The sequence below is a fragment of the Festucalex cinctus genome, chromosome 4 (assembly GCF_051991245.1).
Source record: "Festucalex cinctus isolate MCC-2025b chromosome 4, RoL_Fcin_1.0, whole genome shotgun sequence".
Classification (NCBI taxonomy): Eukaryota; Metazoa; Chordata; class Actinopteri; order Syngnathiformes; family Syngnathidae; genus Festucalex; species Festucalex cinctus.
The window spans coordinates 7,135,763-7,157,638 of record NC_135414.1 but is presented as its reverse complement, the minus strand read 5'-3'; the positions used below and the strand labels follow the sequence as shown (position 1 = coordinate 7,157,638).

Below are 21,876 nucleotides of genomic sequence, written 5' to 3'. Positions count from 1 at the left end.
CTTTGCCACCTTAATCTATAAACCAGTGAATTAGGCAAGAACCTTGCGTTCCTTCTGAATCTTATCTTAGTAAGCCAATTTGTATGCTGTCATACTTAAGGACAATTCGGGAAGGCCCGTTTCTGCTTCAAGGTCCATAATGGCCTGCTAGGAGGAGTTTGGTGTGGATAAGTGGACCAAAAAAAAAAAAAAGAAAAATCCCCACAGACAGTCCAAGATCATGTGCAAAATTTTCCTTAAAGCTTGGTAGCTGCAAAGGATGGACAGTGACTCCATATTTTCCTTCAATTTTTCATTGTCTGTCCCAATACTTTCGACAATTGTTGGTGCTAACGCAATATTGAAATGAAAACGAAAACAAGCTGCAGTCTATTCCAAATGACTTACGCAAGAAGCAAGGTGTCAGTACATTATAGTATCGGCACAGATACCTGTACAAATAGCCTATCTGTATGAGTGCCGATACTGTCCACATGTAACTCGTTCTCTGAATCATAAACATAATCCGATTCTACACACCAATACTGCCAACAGTGTCCTTTGTGTTTATATTCTAACATAGATGACTAATGAAATTGTTAGTGTTGATTTGAAGATGAACCATCTTTGTGTGCGTGCACCCGGCAGTCGGTGAGCCAAGCTTCACTCTGGGCTGCCGATCCAGCTGCTCGACTCATTTGTCAGTGCGATGATTAACATTATTTGTAGTTTTCCCTCTTGACGTGAGGCTGTTGCTGCTGCTCGTGCACACGCTGAGCCAGGAACATTTTAGAGAGGCTTGTGCGGGGGAGGATTCCCCCCTCCTCCCTTCCCCTCCTCTGATCCTGAGGGGTCCTTTCTCTATATAAGGCTCTCCAAGCAGCTCCGACTGGAGACACACATCCTGCGTGCAGACAAGTCTCAGCAGATCCTCACACGGGAATACAAGACAACCCTCAAGCAATTGAATAGTGACAGAAGACAAGCAGAGGTGAGATAACAGTTTATTTTGGTTGTTGACGAAATCTGTTTTGAAAGATTTTTTTTCTCCCCTTCATTCATATCAGCTTTGTCTAGTGTATTTCATTTAAAAAAAATAATAAAAAAAAAAGGCATATCAGTTGCAGCCACTGTGGAGTTGGCCCATAATTGGATGATGAATGTGTAATAAGGCTCTCTGCAGCCTCCATCAAGCTTCATTGAAATGTTGGAAGTTCATTATAATCTCATTATAATCTGAGATGATTATTGGAGAGATTGACCCTATGACGTCTGCCACATTTGCCTTTATTTATTTATTTATTTATTTATTTATTTTTTAAATAATATCATCACCAAGCACTTTGACAGGTAAACAGCCTAAAAGCTACCAGTACCATTGTGGTTAACAGAACTAGATAAGCTATAAAAACTAATGAATAATGAAAAAATTTAATGGTCCATTTAAATTGGAGCAATTCTCATCATGACTGAATTAAGTTGGTAGATCTTGACCTGAACTAATCACCTGCTGAATAGGTTTTCTGCTCACGTTGAGGCTTGGCAAAAGCATGCAGTTGGGAGTCACCAAATACGGTTCCTCGCCTGAAAGGGAAAAAAAAAAGATGTATTCATATATAGACAGATAGCATAGATAGTTATGTTATTCATCCCATGAGAGAAATGAAATCTATTGACCGTGATGTAAAAATGCTACACTGATGAAATATAATGCACCCAATATGTAATGTACAGTTTATGAAGGTTAAACTGCATAATATTGAAAGTAATCCTACAGCTATTGAACACAGAAAATTCAATATCATATCGCTAATGTCACCTGTGGCCAGAAAATGAAACTACATTTTCCCTTCTTCACGTATTCAACGCACATGACAGCCGCAGACAGAGAGCAAGAAATTCAAACCCGAATCCAGCCTGAAAAATATTGCCCAGAGTCTTGCAGGAGTTACCATTATGAACAGCTACTAATAAACAAATGTTTCAGTCATAAATGGTTTAAAAAAAAAAAAAAAAAAAAAAAAAAAGGGCTATTGTCAAGATATTTTTGGGCAAATTGTTACAAAGTGCAGCTCTAACAGTGAGTATAAAATGAGATATACACATGGATGATAATATAAACAGTGTACAGTACAGGGATGTCCAAATTTTTCCACTGCCACATCCAGCAAAAAAAAAAAAAAAAAAAAAAAAAAAGCGAGAATGGGGGGACGTTTTGGACGTGGCATACTAAAAATGTCAACTTGGCACAATCACAATTGGACATCAAAAATTGATTGTGATCTTGTAACATTCGTGTGAAAGTTTCATTAAACAGTTTTTTTTTTTTATACTAAAAAATATTCTAATGTTGGTGAAATAATCAAGCCAATTATGGAGCTAACAGCTCTTTTTAATCAACAGTTTTCAAGTGGCAAAACAGCAGGCTGAACTACCAGAACACAACAGCCAATAGCGTATGTAGCTTCCCCAAAAACAGTCTGTGATGCCTTCATGGTCCGCTCAGACCGTTGGAAACTATCCAACTTGCAACCCACCCCCAAAGGTTGCTACAATATGATTTACTTTAACATTCAAATGTCGGCACATTGCCATTTTTAATTTTTTTAAATGATACATTCTAGCCTCCCCAAACCCTTAAAACAACAAAAATGACTTTAACTCAACAGAAGAAAAACTATGCTTAGCATTATTGCACTGTATAAAAACTCAGTTATTTCTTCTCCATATAATCTTAAAAAAAAAAAAAAACGGGGGAAATAAAAACAGTAAACATGCTTATACTTAATGTGACTAGTGGTCAGAGGTTGTGATGTCATGTCGTAATCTAGCGATCAGGGTGTAAAGTGTAGCTCAAATTATGCTCGTTTGCAAGAAAAAAATTGGTCAAGTGGCCACTCGCGTCTCAAAAAACCAATTAGTCTTGGCACCGCCGTATTAGATAATGTAGCGGGCCATCAAAAGGCCCCCGACCCACACTTTGAACACCTGTATGTGATGTCTATAGTGACATATACATACGCACACGTGTGTGTTATCACTCAGTGACAGAAATTTGACATACAAGCATGGTGCAGAGGTGACATAAAGGTCAGCCCCACCCCCTTTTGCAAAGACCTCTCAAGGGGCCGGACGTCTGTCACTCGGGTCTAAAATTCAGGAGGGCCGTGAGAAGGGCCCGGCGCAGCCAAGCTGCTCTCGGTTGAGTGCGAGCAGCAGCAGCAGGGTGTGGTGCCTGATGCCTGTTGCCTGGCTCAGCTGCCCCTGGCACGGCGTGTTGACACAGAGCCCGCGCCAGACCGCAAGCCGTCTCTTTGCAGCCAGAGGGAAAGAGGCGAAGGGATTCAAGGATAAGGAGCGAGCGAGAACTGCTGTTTATTTTCTTCTCGGTTCGCACGGACCCGCTGCACCTTTTCTCGCTTTGAACAAGTCCTCCCTCTTGTTAGACATTAAATCATTATTGGCCGCAACATTAGCGACAAAATGAGATCCAATACTCAGCTGTGGCCAAAAAAAAAAAAAGCTTTTACACAATAATGCTCACTTTTCATTGACACGTCAGACATACAACATGATGAATTTAAAAATAGTTATTTGTAATCGTATACTACAATTTAGAAAGCGGACAGGTGATTATTAAAGAGATACTTGATTCATTTAGCCATTTTCAGCAGTAAGAAAATAAAATTTCTCTATAATTAATGTTATATATATATATATATATTTTTTTTTTCTTTCTGCTGACCAATCCCAGAAAACAGGTGAGCCGTGATTGGCACAGGTGGAAAATGTGTTTTTAAAGGGATTAATTGTGCATGAAAAATAATGAAGTTAGCACGTCAATTCTGGACAAAATATTCACTTTTTACTGCTGAAAATTGTTCTGTGAGTCCTTTAAAAACTGGTGCATACATTTTAGCAGTGGTTCATTGAAATATGGGTTTAATTTGTTCCCTGACACCGACTGTAACTCAAAACATTCAGATCTCAAATGATCTATCTCTATGGAAATGAATAGTAATGTCATTAATCCGTTCCAGCTTCTTGAAAAACCCAATGAAAATGTTTTAAATGTTTTTATTTTTGATTTCACTCTGTCCTATTCAATTGGCACATCTTTGATAATACAGAAATACAGGTATGGAGACATCTCAGCTCATTGCGCCACTATTTGTGTTCAAGTATTCAATGCCTAAGTGGTTGTAACATTTTGATATTAATGAATCTCCAAATATATTTCTTGAAAGGTGATTTATCTTGACTTAGAAGTGAATGATGTAATGGAAGATCATTCTTTTAGCATGTTTTGTGCAAGCAGTGACATAGTTACCAGTTATTTAAATTCTAGTAGAAAAATGGATTTCATTGGTGTAAAATGAGACATTATGATAGCTGGTGATGACATGATGCCTGTGAGTCATTAGTGTCGCCATTTCCTATTGTCATTTACGCACATATTTGTCAGCTGCAGTAAAAACTCAAAGCAAGAGGAAGTTTTCAGTACATGAGATATGTAATCAGTCAACTGTTGTAATTTGTACTCCCATAACAGGAAGAAACTGACTAACTGTTCCCTCCCCGCAGGTTGTGTCAGGACCAGCTCCCCCTCATATATATTAAAAAAAACAACAACACACCACTGTGTTCAATCCTCACAGTGTCAACAATGGCCTTCATCCCTCTCCTCTCCCTCCTGCTGATCTGGCTCGGAAGCTCGGCGTCTCTCTTCCTGCCCGACTCCAAGGAGCTCAGGCAGCTGCTGAGTCGCTACGAGGACCAAGAAGTGGGTCACAACAGCACTGGCGGTAGGAGCAGACGTGCCATCCGCTGGTCGGACCGGGAGGAAATCCTCCAGCTGCACAACAAGCTGAGGGGCTCCGTGTACCCCAGCGCGGCCGACATGGAGTACATGGTGAGGGAAACTCATTGCAGAATGCAGATGAAGGTGCCAAGATATGCCTTTCAAAATATCCACGATATCTTTCTTTAAATATATTTTACCTCCAATTCATGTAGTCATATTTGTGTGTATGGAAAATAGTAAGCATCACTGAAATTGTAATTGAATTTCAATTAATTGCGCAGTCCTATACTCAATTGTTAAACCACCTTTACAAAGTGATGCTATCCATCCATCCATTTTCTTGGCCGCTTATTCCTCACTAGGGTCACGGGGGGTGCTGGCGCCTATCTCAGCTGGCTCTGGGCAGTAGGCGGGGGACACCCTGGACTGGTTGCCAGCCAATCGCAAGTGATGCTATTGTTAAAACAAAAAGAGTCTTTTTCTCTCAGCTGGAAACAGTCATGACGGCACACTATTACCAGCCTGCTGCGTTGTATTTCTTTTTAACAAGCTGGATAATAATGCTGACTTTGTGCAGTATACCTGCTTCACGCTGGAGAAGACAAGTGAGGGAGGGGGGAGCTTGTTAGCAGCCTGCATGGCACTGGAGTGGGCAACGTAGAGGAATTATTGTTGTTGGGACTCCTTGAAGGTTAGGCAGTGTGCTGGGAAAAGTGTGTGTCTGTGTGTGCGTGACCACCAAAAGACTGGAAATTTACTGACGAGTTACTCGCAGAGGTCGTGTAAGGTCGGTGTCCTCTGCTATGGAAAGCTGTTTTCAGCATTTATTTGACTGCATATACTAAGTGAGGCAAAGCTCCCATTCGAAGATTTTGAATGCCTTTATTCAGGTATGGACTTCTAAGTGGATCTTTTGAATGTCGGCAGGTGTGGGATGACGAGCTGGAGCGGTCCGCCACTCACTGGGCCGAGGTGTGCCAGTGGGATCACGGACCTCAGGACCTGCTCATGTCCATCGGGCAGAACCTGGCTGTTCACTGGGGCAGGTAAGACCGTCCAACATGTTTTCTTTTGGCCACTTTGTGTCCGATGATATTTATTCTCCATGTTGGAGTTGTTATTCAATGAACAGGCGATTTTTATTTACAATTATAAAGGAATACATAAGTCAGCCCTAAAATTTTCATGACAATAATATTCTATGCAGCCCCACTAGTCTAAACGCGGTGTCGGTGTAAGATCTGATCGGGCTGCCAGATCGTACCGGGATCGCCTAACGAACACGTCCCGCTACAGGATTGGCTGGAAATTATCCAGTTGATGTCAAACATTGGAAAGAAAATACTAAAGGTGTAATTTAAATAACAAAATGTACGGACTGAAATTGTAAAAACGTAAATAAACCTAAGAATATAAACGCAAAATATATTGAAAAAATAATAAAATAGATTGACTGATAAATACACAAAATTGACGTGACAAATATTGTCAGTTTAGATTGTTAATGTATTTCTATTATCATTAAGACTGATTTTTTTGTTATTGTGATTGATTTGTCAACAGCTAAAAACCAAAACTAAGCTAACTTCGTTAGCGCTGCTGTACTGACGTCACCGGCAATCTATTTTTTTTTTCCACTCTTACAGTATCATGCTTTTATATTTTTAAGTTTATTTACGTTTTTACAATTTTAGTCCATAAATTTTGTTATTTTAAACGGGCAATTTCCAGACAATCCTGTAGCGTGACGTCATCTCCAGGCGAACCCGATACAACCTGGCAGCCCGATCACATCTTACACCGATAACGGCATTCTGATAATTAAGCAAGCAAAATCCACTGGGGAGGCCATTTTGCCACTTGTTGTCGACTGAAAATGACAGTTGGGTAACGACCAATCATGGCTCAGCCTGCAAACATCACATGACCAAATTCAAAAAACACGTGAGCCGTGATTGGTTGTAACCTGTGCCCTGAGCAACTCTGATGTCATTTTTAATCGACAGCAAGTGTCAAAATGGCCGCCCACTGAGATGGATAAACCCTGGTGGATTTTGAAGCTTAATTCACATTCCACAAACGCACTATTACAGAATACTGTTTTTAGACTAATGTGGCTACATAGAAGATATTATTGTCAAGAAAAATTTTGGAAATTCACTGTCAAGTAATTTAGCTAAACATAATGGCTAGCATGCTAGCAGGCAACAACCCGCTATCCATTTCATCATCAAAAAAAAGCACCTGTTTCTCAATTGTATTTTGGAGGTCAAAGGGGACATTACACAAGGTTTGTTTTTGATTGTGCCATTGGGGAGGGCCACCCGGAAGCACGTGTGACATAATGCTTCAACGTGATATAGTGTAAACATTATAATTTAATCCACACTTACCTTCATCTTCCGTAGTTAGCCTTTAGGCATAAGATGCAGCAATTGGAACGTATCAGTGACTCCTTCCTCCTCACAGACGATCCAGCGCAGTGTGTGTGCTTGGCTCACTTACACACGGTGTCGCTAACGACATCTGCCGGTAACTCATTTCACATTGACAGTCACTGGCAATCACTTAAGTGTTGTCGACAGGCCCGTCTGGCAGAGAGCTGGCGAAAATCGTGCCAGTTGCAAGTAGTCTTTTTTTCTTTTCTTTTTTTTTTTTTTCTCCTGTCTCCACTGCTGGCCGCCACCACCGCACTCTGTCATTCATGTTTTTTTTCCCCTTCCTCCCTCCCTATGGGCACCATAAATCGGGCCAAAATTCTGCCAAACTGGGCTAACCATATATTTAAAATAAGTTTATTAACATCTTTAGTGTTAAGCATGTTATCTGGGGTCTGTCCATGTATCGTTGGGAAGCCATTAAACTCCTGTTATATATTCACACTGATGGTTCCATTTAAATGTTTTATTTATTTTTTTGCAAGTGTACCAGTGTTGGGAAACACGTCCATCCGTAATAGTTGGGTTTGCCCATGTAAATGTACACTTACTTGTTAATGCAAGCACACACTGAGTTCCTGCACATATTGACTCGGTTCACAAGCATATTACATTCCTCTTCATCTGACCATTAGCGTGAATTTTAAACATAGAAGGGCCAAAACATGCCTTGTGAAAATTAAACTGCACTAAAAAACTAGCCATCAGAGGGTGCTAGAACTGCACAAATGGAAATCGACCTTTTTAAGAGATGTGCTACTTTCAATATTGTGACATGACGACGACATAGGGTTGCCAACTTTCTCATCCCGAAATAAGGGACAGGTGCACGGCACGGTGCCATGGTGGTGTGAGCATGATGTGTGAAATCAGTGTATATTCTGATTAGATTCGAAATGCACAAAGTTTATACATTCCCTTTAATCCTTACTGCAGGCCATCATTATGTAACCTCATACAAAACCTCAAAGAAACCACAATGGGCTCTTGAGCACAGCTAGACTACTTCCTGAACTGAATACCACACCTTTGTTTCCTGTCTTTCATGAGTGGACAAACTGATTAATCCAGGTGTGTCTGGCCAATGTCGTTGTAGTTACTGAGATCAGGCACACCTGGATTAATCAGCTTGTCCACTCATAAAAGACAGGAAATGAAGGAGTCGTGTTGAGTTCATGAAGTAGTGGATTTGTGCAAAGAGCCCATTTGTCTCTTTACCTAAAAAAAATATGCAAAAATAAAAAATAAAAAAATGAAATGCAAAAGAGGAGAGTGACTCACCAAATTTACTTTTTCCATGGAGAAAGAAAAGAGAATCTTTTCTTTCTTACAGGTTTATCCATTCTCTCTTCCTAACCGACCGGACAACATTACACATTATTATTATTATTGTTATTATTATTTTCTCGCCACTTACGCAGTATAAACCGCTACAACAAATGCACGTGACGATGCCTGATGCCTGTGATTGGCTGACAGGTGCCGTGCTTTGTGATATTGCCATTTTAGCTGATCTAGGACCTGGAGAGTGCGGTTTGCTGTGTTAAGCGCTGATTGAGAAACTTGCCAGCAAGCTAAATTCTCGCAGTATTTGTTCATAAATAGTACAAGAATACATCTTGTATAGCTCCCGCTGATACAGTACGTTCGCAGCCGATGCATTAAGATCGGCGTTTAGAGTGTAGGCCAAACCTGGAAGTAAGTGTCTGTCTCTCTCTCTCTCGCTCTCTCTCGTTCGTTCGTTCGTTCGTTGCCTCTCTTACCTTGCAAGATCTCCACATAACGTCACACCCAGCGACTCATTTTATTGGCTATGAGCAACTTCCTTGTCATTTGTCAACCTTATGGGAGCAGCCGTGGTCCAAAAATGTCAAAGATGCCGTTCGATGCATTTCGTGTAAGAATTGAGAATTATTTTACGGGACTTGTTATGTCTCGTATGGAACATAAAAATTTCACCTAAAATACGGGGCGTCCCGGATAATGCGAGACAGTTGGCAACCCTATGACGACATATTGTGGGAGTTTTAAAATTACAATATCACAATATTGCCGTTATCGTTACATCCCTAGTGTCCACAGTAGGTGTTTGACTGTGTATTGCCATCGCAGTAGGTGCCCTTCCAGGAATCTGCTCTCATTCTCACCCAGCCGTTCATTCCTCCCCCTTTCCCTCCTTTCTTCTTGTGCCAGCACACCCACTGAGGATTCCCTCCTTTCCGCTCCCTTTGCTCTCTCTCTCCCTCCCCGCCATCATGCTGTGCACTCTGCAATACCCTAAAAAGACATGTTTACAATACTCATTTGTCAGGCGGCGGGGCTGTGTTTAGTTCCTTTTGATACATTGTTTTTTAATTTTTCACTGCCTATGTTAAGGAGGGGAAGAAGTGCTGTGGTACCTGATGCTTTTTGACTGAACCAACCATTTTGTCCGTGCAGGTACCGCTCACCCGCTTTCCACGTTCAGGCCTGGTACGACGAGGTGAAAGACTACACCTATCCCTACCCTCACGAGTGCAACCCATGGTGTCCCGAGCGCTGCTCCGGGCCCATGTGTACCCACTACACACAGGTGAGGAGAGAGCAAACGTATGTGTGTAAAGAGGTGGAAGTGCTGGTTGAAAAAGTGTGAAAGCAAACCATGAAAAGAAAAAAAAGAAAAGAAAAGATCTCTTACATGCTACTCCATCTAATAAGAACACAAATTTCCCATTTTGAAGATGATTTGGTTTGGCACAATCTAAGAGATGATTTTGAGAGAGAGAGATGATGGGGTTGCACTGCTTGAACTGAGCATCCAAACCTGGTCCATGAGTTTCCTTCCTTTCAGATTTAAGCGCACGAAATACTTGAAAGCTATCTGGCTAGATGGTTTTTGTAATGTGTAGTTAGCGCCAATCCCCTCCAAACGTATTGGAACGGCAAGGTCAATTCTTTTGTTTTTGTAGTCGTCGGGAAAAAAAAAAAAAGTGCATCTTTCGAGCATGTATGTGACCAAGACTTTGCACTGGTGTGACTAGAGTGCCCCGTTGTTGTGGTGTGGAAGCTTTAAGGGGATATGTTTTTGCATCTGAACTATGCAGTTATATCGGAAATATACTAGATTTTTCCAAGTTTATTTGAATGACAGTTAAAAATTGAGCAGGGCATTTAGTGGACACGCCCACAGCATTTAAGAGCAAGGAGAACGGCTTGATATTTAACGACTTTGAAGCCTCATTTGATATACATTCACATCTGGCAGGGTTGGTAGCAACACTCTTCTCTGTGGTGTGTCAAATATCAAAAACGTTTCTTTTCGCCTGCTTTAAGTACGGTAACAAAGTACAGTATTTGCACCACTGGGTAAAAGATGGAGACTCGTCAGCTAACGTCGCAGCAAACATCACACATGCATTCTGCGTGCTGACTCATTGCTTCCAGTGGCCTCGAAACGTCACTACCAGAAAAAAAAAAAAAAAGATAAACATTCCTAAGGAAGGGAGAGCACGCACACACATTTGAGGGAAAATGAGTTTTGGAACCTGCAGTGTCGTATTCCCCTTCAAATGGCACATCATTCATCTTTCGCACCGCTGCAGCAGTTTTCCGTTTAACAAGGTGTTTTATCTGACCTCGGACGCTTCCGAGTAAGATATTAGAGTATGACGGCTTTTTCATTTGCTTGATGAGAGGGATCCAGGTAATATCCCAGAGGGCAAAGTGTTTTTCACACGAGACGAGTGTCTGACGGGGGCATAAAAACAGGCTGGCGCTGTGTCCCACTGGCCTCGTTAATCGTGACCGCACGTCTGCTCGCTTCCTCTGGAATGATCCATTGACCTGAAAGTGGAGAGAGAGAGATGATGGAGGGAAAAACGGGCCGCCACTTTTATAGGTTAACCTGCTAGATGTGTCTTTTCATTCATTCAGAACTTCCAGCTGACGTTGGCTTTTCTTTTATTCCGCTCTTCACAGGTGGTTTGGGCCACCACGAGCAGAGTTGGCTGCGCCGTGCACGTCTGTCCGAGGATGAACGTGTGGGGGGAAACGTGGGAGAACGCAGTCTACCTCGTGTGCAACTACTCCCCAAAGTAAGACCAAAGATTCCAGAAATGACACCTTTGCTCTTTGCTTACATTTTTCTTCCTCAAAGTCCTGGCAGCGAACTGTATGTTCCGAACGGAATCCCAGCTGTCGGCTTGACCGCTCATTTGAACGCTGAACGACATTTTGGGGCCACTTGGATTCCTCCAGAAGTCAGAAAATAGAAAAGCGATAATGAAGCATTGGGAAAGAAAAATAAGAGCTTGTTTCCATTCCATTTCGAGACAACGAGGAGGGCTTTTATTAGCCTCTTAGGAGTGTTGACCGCAAGCGAGTGGTGTTCAAGTCATTACAAGAGCAGCGAGCAAAGTGATGCTGACAACTTAAGTTCCAAACCTCAGTCAACATGTGTGTCATGTGTTCCTGCAGGGGCAACTGGATCGGGGAGGCTCCCTATAAAAATGGCCGCCCTTGCTCACAGTGCCCTCCCAGCTACGGAGGAGGATGCAGAAATAATTTGTGCTACAAAGGTGAGCAGATGACAGTGTTGTTACATTCCAGTTAAATACCTTATAGTAGATCCACTAAGGCAGCAGTTTCAAACAAAACAGGTCTTATCATTTGAGCATGAGGTTCGACTGTACGCCCCAACCTGACGACCTATCCCGATACTTGTATCCAATGTTAGACTCGCAGCGCACCGAGACTGAGGATATGAACGAAGTGGAGAAGCCTCAGGTGCCCGTCGTGCCTCGCACAACTGCTAAACCCGCACTCAAACCCAAACCCTCCACTCCAAGAAAACCGGTGTCCAGGCCGTCCACGCCAAGCAGCCCATCTGCAAGGATTCCTAGTAACTCCAACCTGGGTAAGTTTTATAATACTATACATTACTTTCAAATTGCTCTATCGTTTTACCTCCTTCCTCAACTAGTATGCGTTTTTTGTTTTGTTATTGTTTTTGGTTTTTTTTGCAGCTCAGACCATCAAGTGTGAGACCAGACTGCGAGACAAGTGCAGAGGAATAACCTGCAACAGGTATTATTATTATTTTAATTTGTTTTAAATATAAACCTTAACACAAATATACACCAAGTTAACTTAAAAGGACCCAAGGTCACTTAAATTATGACTATGAAAATCATATAAAGTCACGCAAATGTTTTATATTAGCCATTTTATGACGTTACATAACAAACCAGTAACTAAATCTTAATGACTTGATGTCTGAGCATTTCCTGCATGGTTAAGTTGAAATAACCAACTGTCCCAACTCTGGTGGTCTTATCAGAGCTGGTAAAAAAAAAAAAATAAAAAAAAAAAGTGTCCTAAAAGGCCCAAAATGTAACTAAAAAAGCTCACAAAATATTGCAGAAAGTTTTTGGTACGATTGCAATGGCAAACTTAAACAACAGCAGATACAAGTTGTCGTTTGGACCATTTTTTCCTTTGACTTGGGAGCAAAATCTTATCTCCAGGCACCACTGTACTGTTAAATGAATTCCACCTGTAGAGTTTTGATTAAAAAAAACAAAAAAACATATCATAATTAAGTTATAATATCTTTTTCTGATTTCGTAGATACAAGTGTCCCGCTAACTGCATGAATAGGAAAGGGAAAGTTTGGGGAATGCTCTACTATGATGTGGTGAGTATAGTAGAGAATAATATAACACATTGATGTTAATGAATAGTGAGTGAAGAAAGTGTTTTTCATTGTTCGAGTAGCAATCGAGTATTTGCCGTGCCGCCATTCACTTTGGTGCCATCGACAACAACGGAGGACTTGTCGACATCACAAGGATGGAAGCAAAGGTTCCCTTCTTTGTCAAATCCACGAAAAATTCCATCGAGTCTTTCAGGTAGACTTCAATTTGTTCATAGCGATAATTTATTCAGCAATAAATTGTGATTTCCCCATTCTAACACAGCTTTGAATGTGCTTTACAGTAAATATAGGCCAGGAAATGCCTTTATGATGGCCAAAGTACAAGGTAAGAGAAAAGTACTGCACTGACATAAGATGACCTGTATATCATCATCATCATCATCATCATCAAATTTGTATTTTCTCGTTTATCTGTCACAGAAACCAATATTGACTGCTACACTACTGTAGCTGAAATCTGCCCATTCAAAAAGCCCATCTCACATTGTCCAAGGTAACTCACTAAAGCATGCGAGACTAAGCTTACAATTAGGCCTCGTTGATTTTTGAGTCATTCTAGAATTGGTGGACATTTTTGGAAAAAAAAAATAGACTATTTATTGCTACCAAAAAATACTGAACTAAAGAAGTCATTTTTGTGTTGCATATTTATTTACGTTGGTCATGAAGAGCGAGGGAAAAGACTGCGGGAAAAAAAAAGCATTTTAAGAGGCGCTCAAGAACTATTCGGCATTTTAATTAATATTTAATTATCACTTTCACGACAGCTACAGTTACATTTTGTCTCAGGACAACTGAAATTTAGACAAAAAGTGAATGTTTTTATGTGTTTTGAAACTGAGGACTGAAAATATCCTCCAATTCTGGAATGAACTCCTGCTTGCTCCATTTTGACGACAGTGTCCAATTCCTTCTTCAGAGTCTTCTGTCCTTCTGACTGCAAGAGTCAACCCTCTTATTGGTCACCAGTTATTGGCAGCAATATCTACACAGACGTAAGTGATGAGCTTTTGGGAAACACATCAGATTATTTTGTGGATACGTTATGTGATGTGAAGGCTACTATACCACAACAACCTCACTTTACTTAAATACATGACAAGAACTGTTTTTCAGTCGGTAAATGGTACAAATGGTTACCTTGGAGTCAAATAATTGGAGTACTTGGATAGAAACCTTGAGGAACTCCTATTGGCTCTTCTTATACAAAACATTGTAAAAGAGTGTGTGTAAAAAAAAAAAAAAGTGTGTAATTCTTGCCAAGAGAGAGATGTGAGATCTGCACTGCAACAAGCTGCAACCTTAACGACAAAAATAGACTTTGCCAAAAAGTAGTTATTGATTTTTATTTATAATATTTATTTCGTTTTGATTTTTTGTTTTAATTTCAGCTAGTTCAAATTAGTTTTTTAGATCATTTTTTTGTTTACGTTAAGTTTTTTAGTATTTTATTTTTTGAAAATATTTCATTTTAATTTAGTTTGTATTAGTTTTATTTATTTTTTTATTTTTTTATTTATGTAATATATGGAATATTTGTGCAAGATAAAAAAAAAAAAAGTTTATGAAATATAGTGTAATAAAGAACGGTAAACTGCAATTCTCAACGGCGACCTTCCATCTTCTGTACGGATGTACAGCAATACCAAAATAAATATATTTGAATTGAACCTATTTTTGCTTTATATATTGTTAGTTTTAATCAATCCATCCATCTATCTATTTACTACCGCTTATCCGAGGTCGGGTCGCGGGGACAGCAGCTTTCAGGGGCTTTATGCCCCTGGTAGGGTCACTCATAGCAAACAGGTCCTAGGTGAGGGGCCAGACTAAGCACAGCTCAAAATCCCCTTATGATGAATAAAAATCTTGGAGGCACGTTTCCCTTGCCCGGACACGGGTCACCGGGGCACTCCTCTGGAGCCAGGCCTGGAGGCGGGGCTCGCTGGCGAGCGCCTGGTGGCCGGGCTTGCGCCCATGGGGCCTGGCCGGGCACAGCCCGAAGAGGCAACGTGGGTCCCCCTTCCCACGGGCTCACCACCGGCGGGAGGGGCCAAAGGGTGCAGTGTAGGCTGGGTGGCAGCCAAGGGAGGAGACCTTAGCGGACCGATCCCCGGCTACAGAAGCTGGCTCTTGTTAGTTTTAACTAGTTTCATATACCTAAGACATATTTTCAGTTAATTTTCTCTTTAATGAAGCACTTTCATTTTCATTTTATTTTGTTAACTAAAATGTTTATTTTGTTTTTTTTGTAATTTTAGTTTGAGATTAGTTTTTGTTAACTATTATTAACTAGTCTATACGGCAACAAAGTTGTTAAGATTAGCTTCTCTGAAACTTCACATCTGTTGTTTTCTTGGTCAGTGCGTCCAACAATGGAATTTCAAGCACAGTTTGTTCCAGAAGGCTGCTTCACTTTTGTTTTAGTTTTTGTTGTTGTTATTTTTTTATTAGAACGTGGGAATCAAGGGAAACAGCTGATGCCGAGTCACCTTCACTTGTCTTGTGCCGTTTTCCCCATTTTTTGCTCAAATCCTGGACTGTTAGGCCGTGAGAAAAAAAAAGTAATTATATAACTTGAGCCTTGAGCTCAAAATCTTTGGAAAATTTCGAGTGGTACCTTGACTTACAAGTGCCCCAACTGGAAAGTAGAAAAGTTTTCTGGTTTGTTCATGACCACTGCAAGCTCATCTAAGCCATGTTTGAAAGCGGACTGCTTCACTGTAAAGCAGACTAAACACTGATGTGCAAGAATTCACGTCACCTTCATGAGTCAGTGTGTTGAGTTAGGACTGGCACTGGCACGTAACGTCTACGTGAAGTTTAATAGGCTCTCACCTTGTACGAACTTCGCCTCCGGTGACGTCCAGCTGGCTGCACATCACAGCTCCCCAGAGACACCTGGACTGTCAGTCTCGTTACAAGTCAACAGACACAAGCGCTGTGTAGCAAATGTCCCCTGGGACGTCTCAGCAGAGCCGTGCCCTAAAAGAAATATAAACCTGTGTGGACAAGGTGCTAAACTGTACCCTCTTACTCTGAACAGAACTCCAGTATTTGTAAGGCGGCCATCCATGCAGGGGTGATCCCACCAGACGGGGGCTTTGTGGATGTCCTGCCTCTGGACAAGAGAAAGAATTATGTCGGTGTGCTGAAAAATGGCATCCAGTCTGAAAGGTAAGCTTTCGTTTATCTTGCCAGAAAAGGTGCCGTTAAAACTTTTGAGCAAATCTATGGAAAAGATTTAGGTAGTGTTGTTCTAAAATAAGGTTGTTTATATGCACTTCATGTATTGATTTTTTTTTTTTTTAACTGCAAATAGGGGAGGAATACTGTATGCTAATAATAAAAAAAGGGCGGGGGGGGGGGGGGGGTGTTTTAATTTGTTGCACATTTTGGGGGGTCAGCTCAAAAGGGAAAACAAGTGTAATATTTTATTTGCAAGATTTTTTGGGGGGGACAACTTCTACAAATTTCACCCTTTTTGTAATCAATTGCTTTGTGTCCATCTTGTGGCATCTTGGTTTGCCAGGCAAACTATGTAGAAGTGAGTTGAAGAGCTTCATTTAGACCAAAGTAGTGCTTTGCTACCATCTTGTGACATCTTGTTGACGATGTTGAAGTGGCTTGAGGAACTTTCTTTAAATCCAAAGTAATGCGTATCCACCATTTTGTGGCGTCAACACTGAAGTGAGTTGAGGACTTACATTTAGACAAAATTAATGCTTTGCAGCCACCTTGTGTCATCCATAGGCAATTATAAACTTTTAAAAAATACAGTGTTCCTTCGTTTATCGCGGGTTCATCTTTCGCCGCGTCGCTGTCTCATTGCAAAAAATGACTGTAAATGAAAAAAAAGCATAGATGAATGAAAAAGTATTCGTAATAAACTAAAAATCATACCAAAATGAAAAAACATAATAAATGAAAAAATGCTGTATAAGTAAATAAAAAAAGAAAGAGTAATAATAATAATAGATAATAATAGAAAAAATGAATGTAAATTAAAACAAGAACATATATGAATGAAAAAGCATTTATAATAAAGTAAAAATCATACCAAAATGAAAAAACATGCAGAATAAACGAAAAAATGTATAGATTTTATGTGAAAAAAAAAAATTAACACAGATTCCCATTATCGCGGGTAGTTTTTAGAACCTAACACCCGCGATAAACGAGGGAACACTGTAGTGCCTCTTGGTACCAAATATTAATGAGTACATTTGGATAAAAACAATGTCTTTGCGACATCTATTAACTCTTATTTGCTGCCTCCCACGTCACTCACTGGGTCTTGTCCCATCTTGTAAAGCACGCACACACACACATGCACATTATGATGATAATTCAAAAATAAACTTTTATCCAATTAGCCTTTGAGGTAATCGCTAGAATAAATGACCTGATGTCCGTTGCTTAAACCCAAACTCAAATCTGTTGTCGTGCGTGTTTGGAACCAGGCTAAGAAAGCCCTTTCAGTGTAAAGATCTTACACTGCACATGGAGGCAAGACCGCGGTCAGAATCATCCCGCACACTGGATGAGTCTCAAGCTCAAATCAAAGTCCATTTTGAAATCAAATCAAATATAATATTTATCTTGTTCGGCATCGTGCTAACGTGCAGCCAAAACGCATTGGACGCAGCTCAGAGTTGAGACGCGTGTGAAAGAAAGGTACATTTATTCATCACACCAATAGCAGGATTTATGCACGTTTAAAGCGCACGTCGGCCCTCTTGCATGCACGCCATGTTTCTCACATCGCTGCGGCCGGCTCAGACGGCGTAAAAAGTAGGCGAGGGAGGCCTTTTGTGGCCAGCGCTGTTGTAAGAGTAATGGTGTGGTTGGCTGTGCGGATGGGCCACACATGGGATCTTTGCTTACTTTATAGCCTGGCATTTCAATATAGTGTGCAAAGTGCTGAGTGGTCCAAAAAATCGGACCGTTCTGACTACAATGAAAGTGTAAAGAACCGGTCTCAGGTCAATAAAAGGCTGGAGTGGGGGTCCGTACTCTGGGCCAACAATATGGCAGCTACAGTGCGGTAACTATTATATAGACAAGTCATCACTGTGGATCTGATTACTCCAGGCTGGAAATGCTGACCACCACCTAATCAGTGCTTTCCTTTAAGGATAATTGTGTGCGATATGATAGCAGGTGAGCCTATCGTGATCATCAATAAATGTGCAGCTTCAAGGTCTCACTAATGAAGTAATTATAAAGTCGTTAACACGTTATGCAATATGTCACATAATACCATGTGTGCTTGTTTTCACTTGTCTCACTATGGTAAATGCCATCCAAGTTGCCAACCAGTTGCCATATTCATTATTATAATGTAAATATTAACTACACTTTCTTGTAAAGAATATATGTATATTACATGTAAGTGTGTACGCATCTAACCTTACAAGGTAGGACCAAATCTAAGTAAAAAAAGCAGCATTCCTTAAACATTTCTCGACAATAATGTTATATGTGACCTCACTAGTCTAAACATGACATTCTGATTAATATTACATTTGTGTAATATGAATTATGAAGCAAAATTGGCTCAGCTTTAGAAAACAGGTGAGCTGTGATTGGTCCTTGCTTGAGCCCTGAGCAACTGTGATGTCATCTTCAGTCGACAACAAGTGGCAAAATGGCCGCCCCCTGATATGGATAAAAATGGCAGTATTTTGCTGTTTAACTCATATTTCACTAACGCATTATTAACCAGAATACAATATTTAGACCAGTGGGGCTACATAGACATAATAGTGTGTGTGTAAAAAAAAAAAAAAAATAAATAAAAGGGGTTGACTTCTGCTTTAATTTACTAGGTAATGCCTGTTTCTTTGCTTTTGTTTATTGGCTCATAGTCTCCTATCTCATGCACTGATTCGCTAGCAAATAGCCAATCAGTGATCAGCTGACACAGATGGCCGACCCATTTTCTATACTGCCGAGCTATGCCACATCCATCCATCCATCCATCCATCCATCCATCCATCCATTTTCTTGACCGCTTATTCCTCACAAAGGTCGCGGATGCTGCTGGAGCCTATCTCAGCTGGCTCTGGGCAGTAGGCGGGGTACACCCTGGACTGGTTGCCAGCCAATCGCAGGGTACATTCATTAATATCATATCTAAGAAACACAACTACCTAAAATGTTCCCCTGGATGTAGGGTTAGTCATCCACCATTGGCCACCATGTAGCTCCACCCCCTGCTATTCATGCCAGTTTGTTTTATCAAAAATTGAGACGTTGGTTGCCTTTTGATGTATAGATATATATGAGCGCGACCTGAGTGCGTAGACTGCAAAAAAAAAAAAAATCTGAATTTTATCGTTCACGTTGAATTGACCTGCAGTATGAACATAAGGCTAAATTTCAACAGTAACTTTTTGCAACATTGAAAAATTACACGTCAAAAACGCAAAACGGAATCCCCATCTTAAGAGCCTTCCATGCTCTGATTTTATTGAAAAATTGTTCTGAGGGTCTGATAAAGCTGCCACCCCAACTACCTTACAGAATGTGATACAAAAAAAAAATAATGATAAAATATTTGATACGCCTTCCTCATCCTGTTATTCTTCTTCCTTGCAGCAAGAGCAACACAGAGGGAGGCTCCTTCCGCGTGTTCGCCGTAAGGGAGTGAGGCGTCTGTCAATCTATCCTCAAATCACCTAACCTGCTCTTGAGGAGCAGGAAGTGCTTGCAGGTTTGATACCACGACCATTCACGTGCCTTCGACGGAAGCGGAGCATCTCCACACAGTCTGAACTCTTTCCCCCTTTAAAGTCAAATCAAGGAAATCACGTTTTCCCCACATAGAGAGAACCTTTAGAAAGGCTTCACGTGTGAATGTTGTAAATTATGATGCATTGAACAGCTGGTGCTGGGTCTATGAAAGTTTTTATGTTTACATTGGTGTTATTAATATTTTTTTTTCTTATGCAGGAATGTATACTGATCACACTTTATTTAATCAGCGTGTACATAGTACCATGTATTAACATTTCAGTCTTTTTTTTTTTTTTTTGGTCTCCTTTTACAACACTTCCCCACTCGTGCTCAAGATTTGTCGCTGTTTGGCCCGAAGAATGTTGGCAATATTGTGGTTACATTTAATGGCAATGGGTCATTTCTGCATTTACTTCTTCTGCCTTTATTTCCAATGAAAATAATGTTTGCCTGCCCTACATCACCCAAGACAGATGAATGTGTCACATTTCAGTTACAGAAGCATTTCATATGTTGGCATGGGAGCAATAATTGGAAGTGTGGAAAGCTTCATGTTCATAATGCACTTTTGTAATATTCTACACTTCACTGCATTTTATTTGGGAAATGTGTCCAAAATGGACAACAGTACAACCACAACCTCAAACAAGGCTTATGTCATGACCAGTAAATATTGTTAATATCCATATCATATTAATGTGTGGCCACTAAGAAAATCTGTCCATTGTATTACTTCATTCTACCTCAATCCTATCGCTATGCTTGGCAGTCTGGTCTTTAACATAACAAAATCGTAATGGGAAGTATATGATGGGTTTTGTAAAGTTATGGAAAATGTAAATAATGGTATCATTTTGGTCTGTTTTTTTTTTCAGCAAGGTTATGAAAAGAATGTGTGACTGTTTCTATTCTCTCAGTTTTCTTTTTATACAGGCATGTATACTGTAAATGGGTTTATATTTTTTGCACAATTTGAAAATAAAATTGAATTTTAAACTGCTTCACTGAGAGCTTCTTACTGATAAAATAGTTCAGTGACTTCATGATGATTGATTTTGATGAATTCTGTGAATGACTTCAGAAAATGCATACTAAACACAATACTGGGACCTGTTTGCAATGTGGTGGAGTGCTATTTTGAACAATGGAAACACTTATTGGACTTTCCAGGTCAGGGGGGGTTATAGAAGGATTGTTCACATAATCCAGACAGGACCTCTGGGCACCAGACAAAAATATGTAATAGATTCCACACTCATAAAGTCCAGATGTTGTGATGGATGAGATTTCTCTATAGACGTTTGATATAATACATGGATGATAGAAAGGCATTTGGAATAGGTTTGTGTGGAAAAACATCATCAATGAAAGTACAGTACTTAACTGGCCATATTAGATACACTATCTATTTGGTTCCAATTAAAAAGCTGTAGGCCTATCTAATATTGTTCCGCTTTCAAAAAGCTAATAATACTCACAGCATGGCACAATCTACTCTTTCTAATGTCTTAATGTTTTATGTTATGTTATGTTTGTTTTTTGTGTTTCTGTAAAGTGCTTTGTGACAGCTCAGGCTGTTTGAAAGCGCTATATAAATAAAGTTGAGTTGAGTTGACAGTGTCTGTACATTTGACATTCTAGTAAGTCAAATTTTGCATACTAGTAAAACAACTCCTGTACATGTTACTCGTGAGGCAAAACTACGAGTGAGCATTTTGGTGCTACCAGTCGGGTCCAGGAGGCAACTCGAACTTGACACATGCCTACTACTAGTTTGGCCATGAAGTAGCCTTACTAGTATAGAGCAGTAGTTAATTGGTAAACCAGGTTTAATTGTGTGTACTAATAGAGAAAGCACTAGCAGTGGAAAATGTATTACTGGGCTCCAGGTGGAGAGGTGGAACCGTCACTTGCCTTTGGTGCCGGTTGTCGTGGGTTCGATCCTCTGCCTGGGAGACCCATGTGTGGCTTACATGAAGTAAGCTTGTGTGAGTGAGTGATTGCAAAAAAACAAAGAAAAAATGTATTACTTGTTTAAAACAGTTATTCTTTTAATGCACCCTGACAATTCCTAAAATCCGGGCATTTCTGCTATTTCCACAATGCAACACTTCATTTCCACGGAGTATTGCATTGCTTTTGCCAGTGACTATCATATAAACAAGATATGTTGTTATAGTAGTAAAACAAATTTTTCACATTTTCAAATCAAAATAACC

At 40.3% G+C, this 21,876-nt stretch overlaps 1 protein-coding gene across 2 annotated transcripts; it reads left to right on the top strand.

The window, feature by feature from the left end:
* The first annotated feature begins 702 nt into the window (after positions 1-702).
* Positions 703-20,657, top strand: crispld2 (cysteine-rich secretory protein LCCL domain containing 2). 2 transcript variants are annotated; one of them, XM_077518680.1, is made up of 15 exons: positions 703-970; positions 4,564-4,891; positions 5,711-5,829; positions 9,661-9,793; positions 11,179-11,294; positions 11,677-11,777; positions 11,936-12,115; positions 12,225-12,285; positions 12,829-12,895; positions 12,976-13,109; positions 13,198-13,241; positions 13,337-13,409; positions 13,836-13,911; positions 15,963-16,093; positions 19,520-20,657. In XM_077518680.1, exons 2-15 carry the CDS (start codon positions 4,646-4,648, stop codon positions 19,569-19,571), a joined length of 1,533 nt encoding a protein of 510 aa, XP_077374806.1. In that variant the 5' UTR covers positions 703-970; positions 4,564-4,645; the 3' UTR covers positions 19,572-20,657. The 2 variants fall into 2 exon arrangements, with proteins under 2 accessions (XP_077374806.1, XP_077374807.1); XM_077518681.1 differs by having other exon boundaries at positions 861-970; positions 4,638-4,891.
* The last annotated feature ends 1,219 nt before the right edge of the window (positions 20,658-21,876 follow it).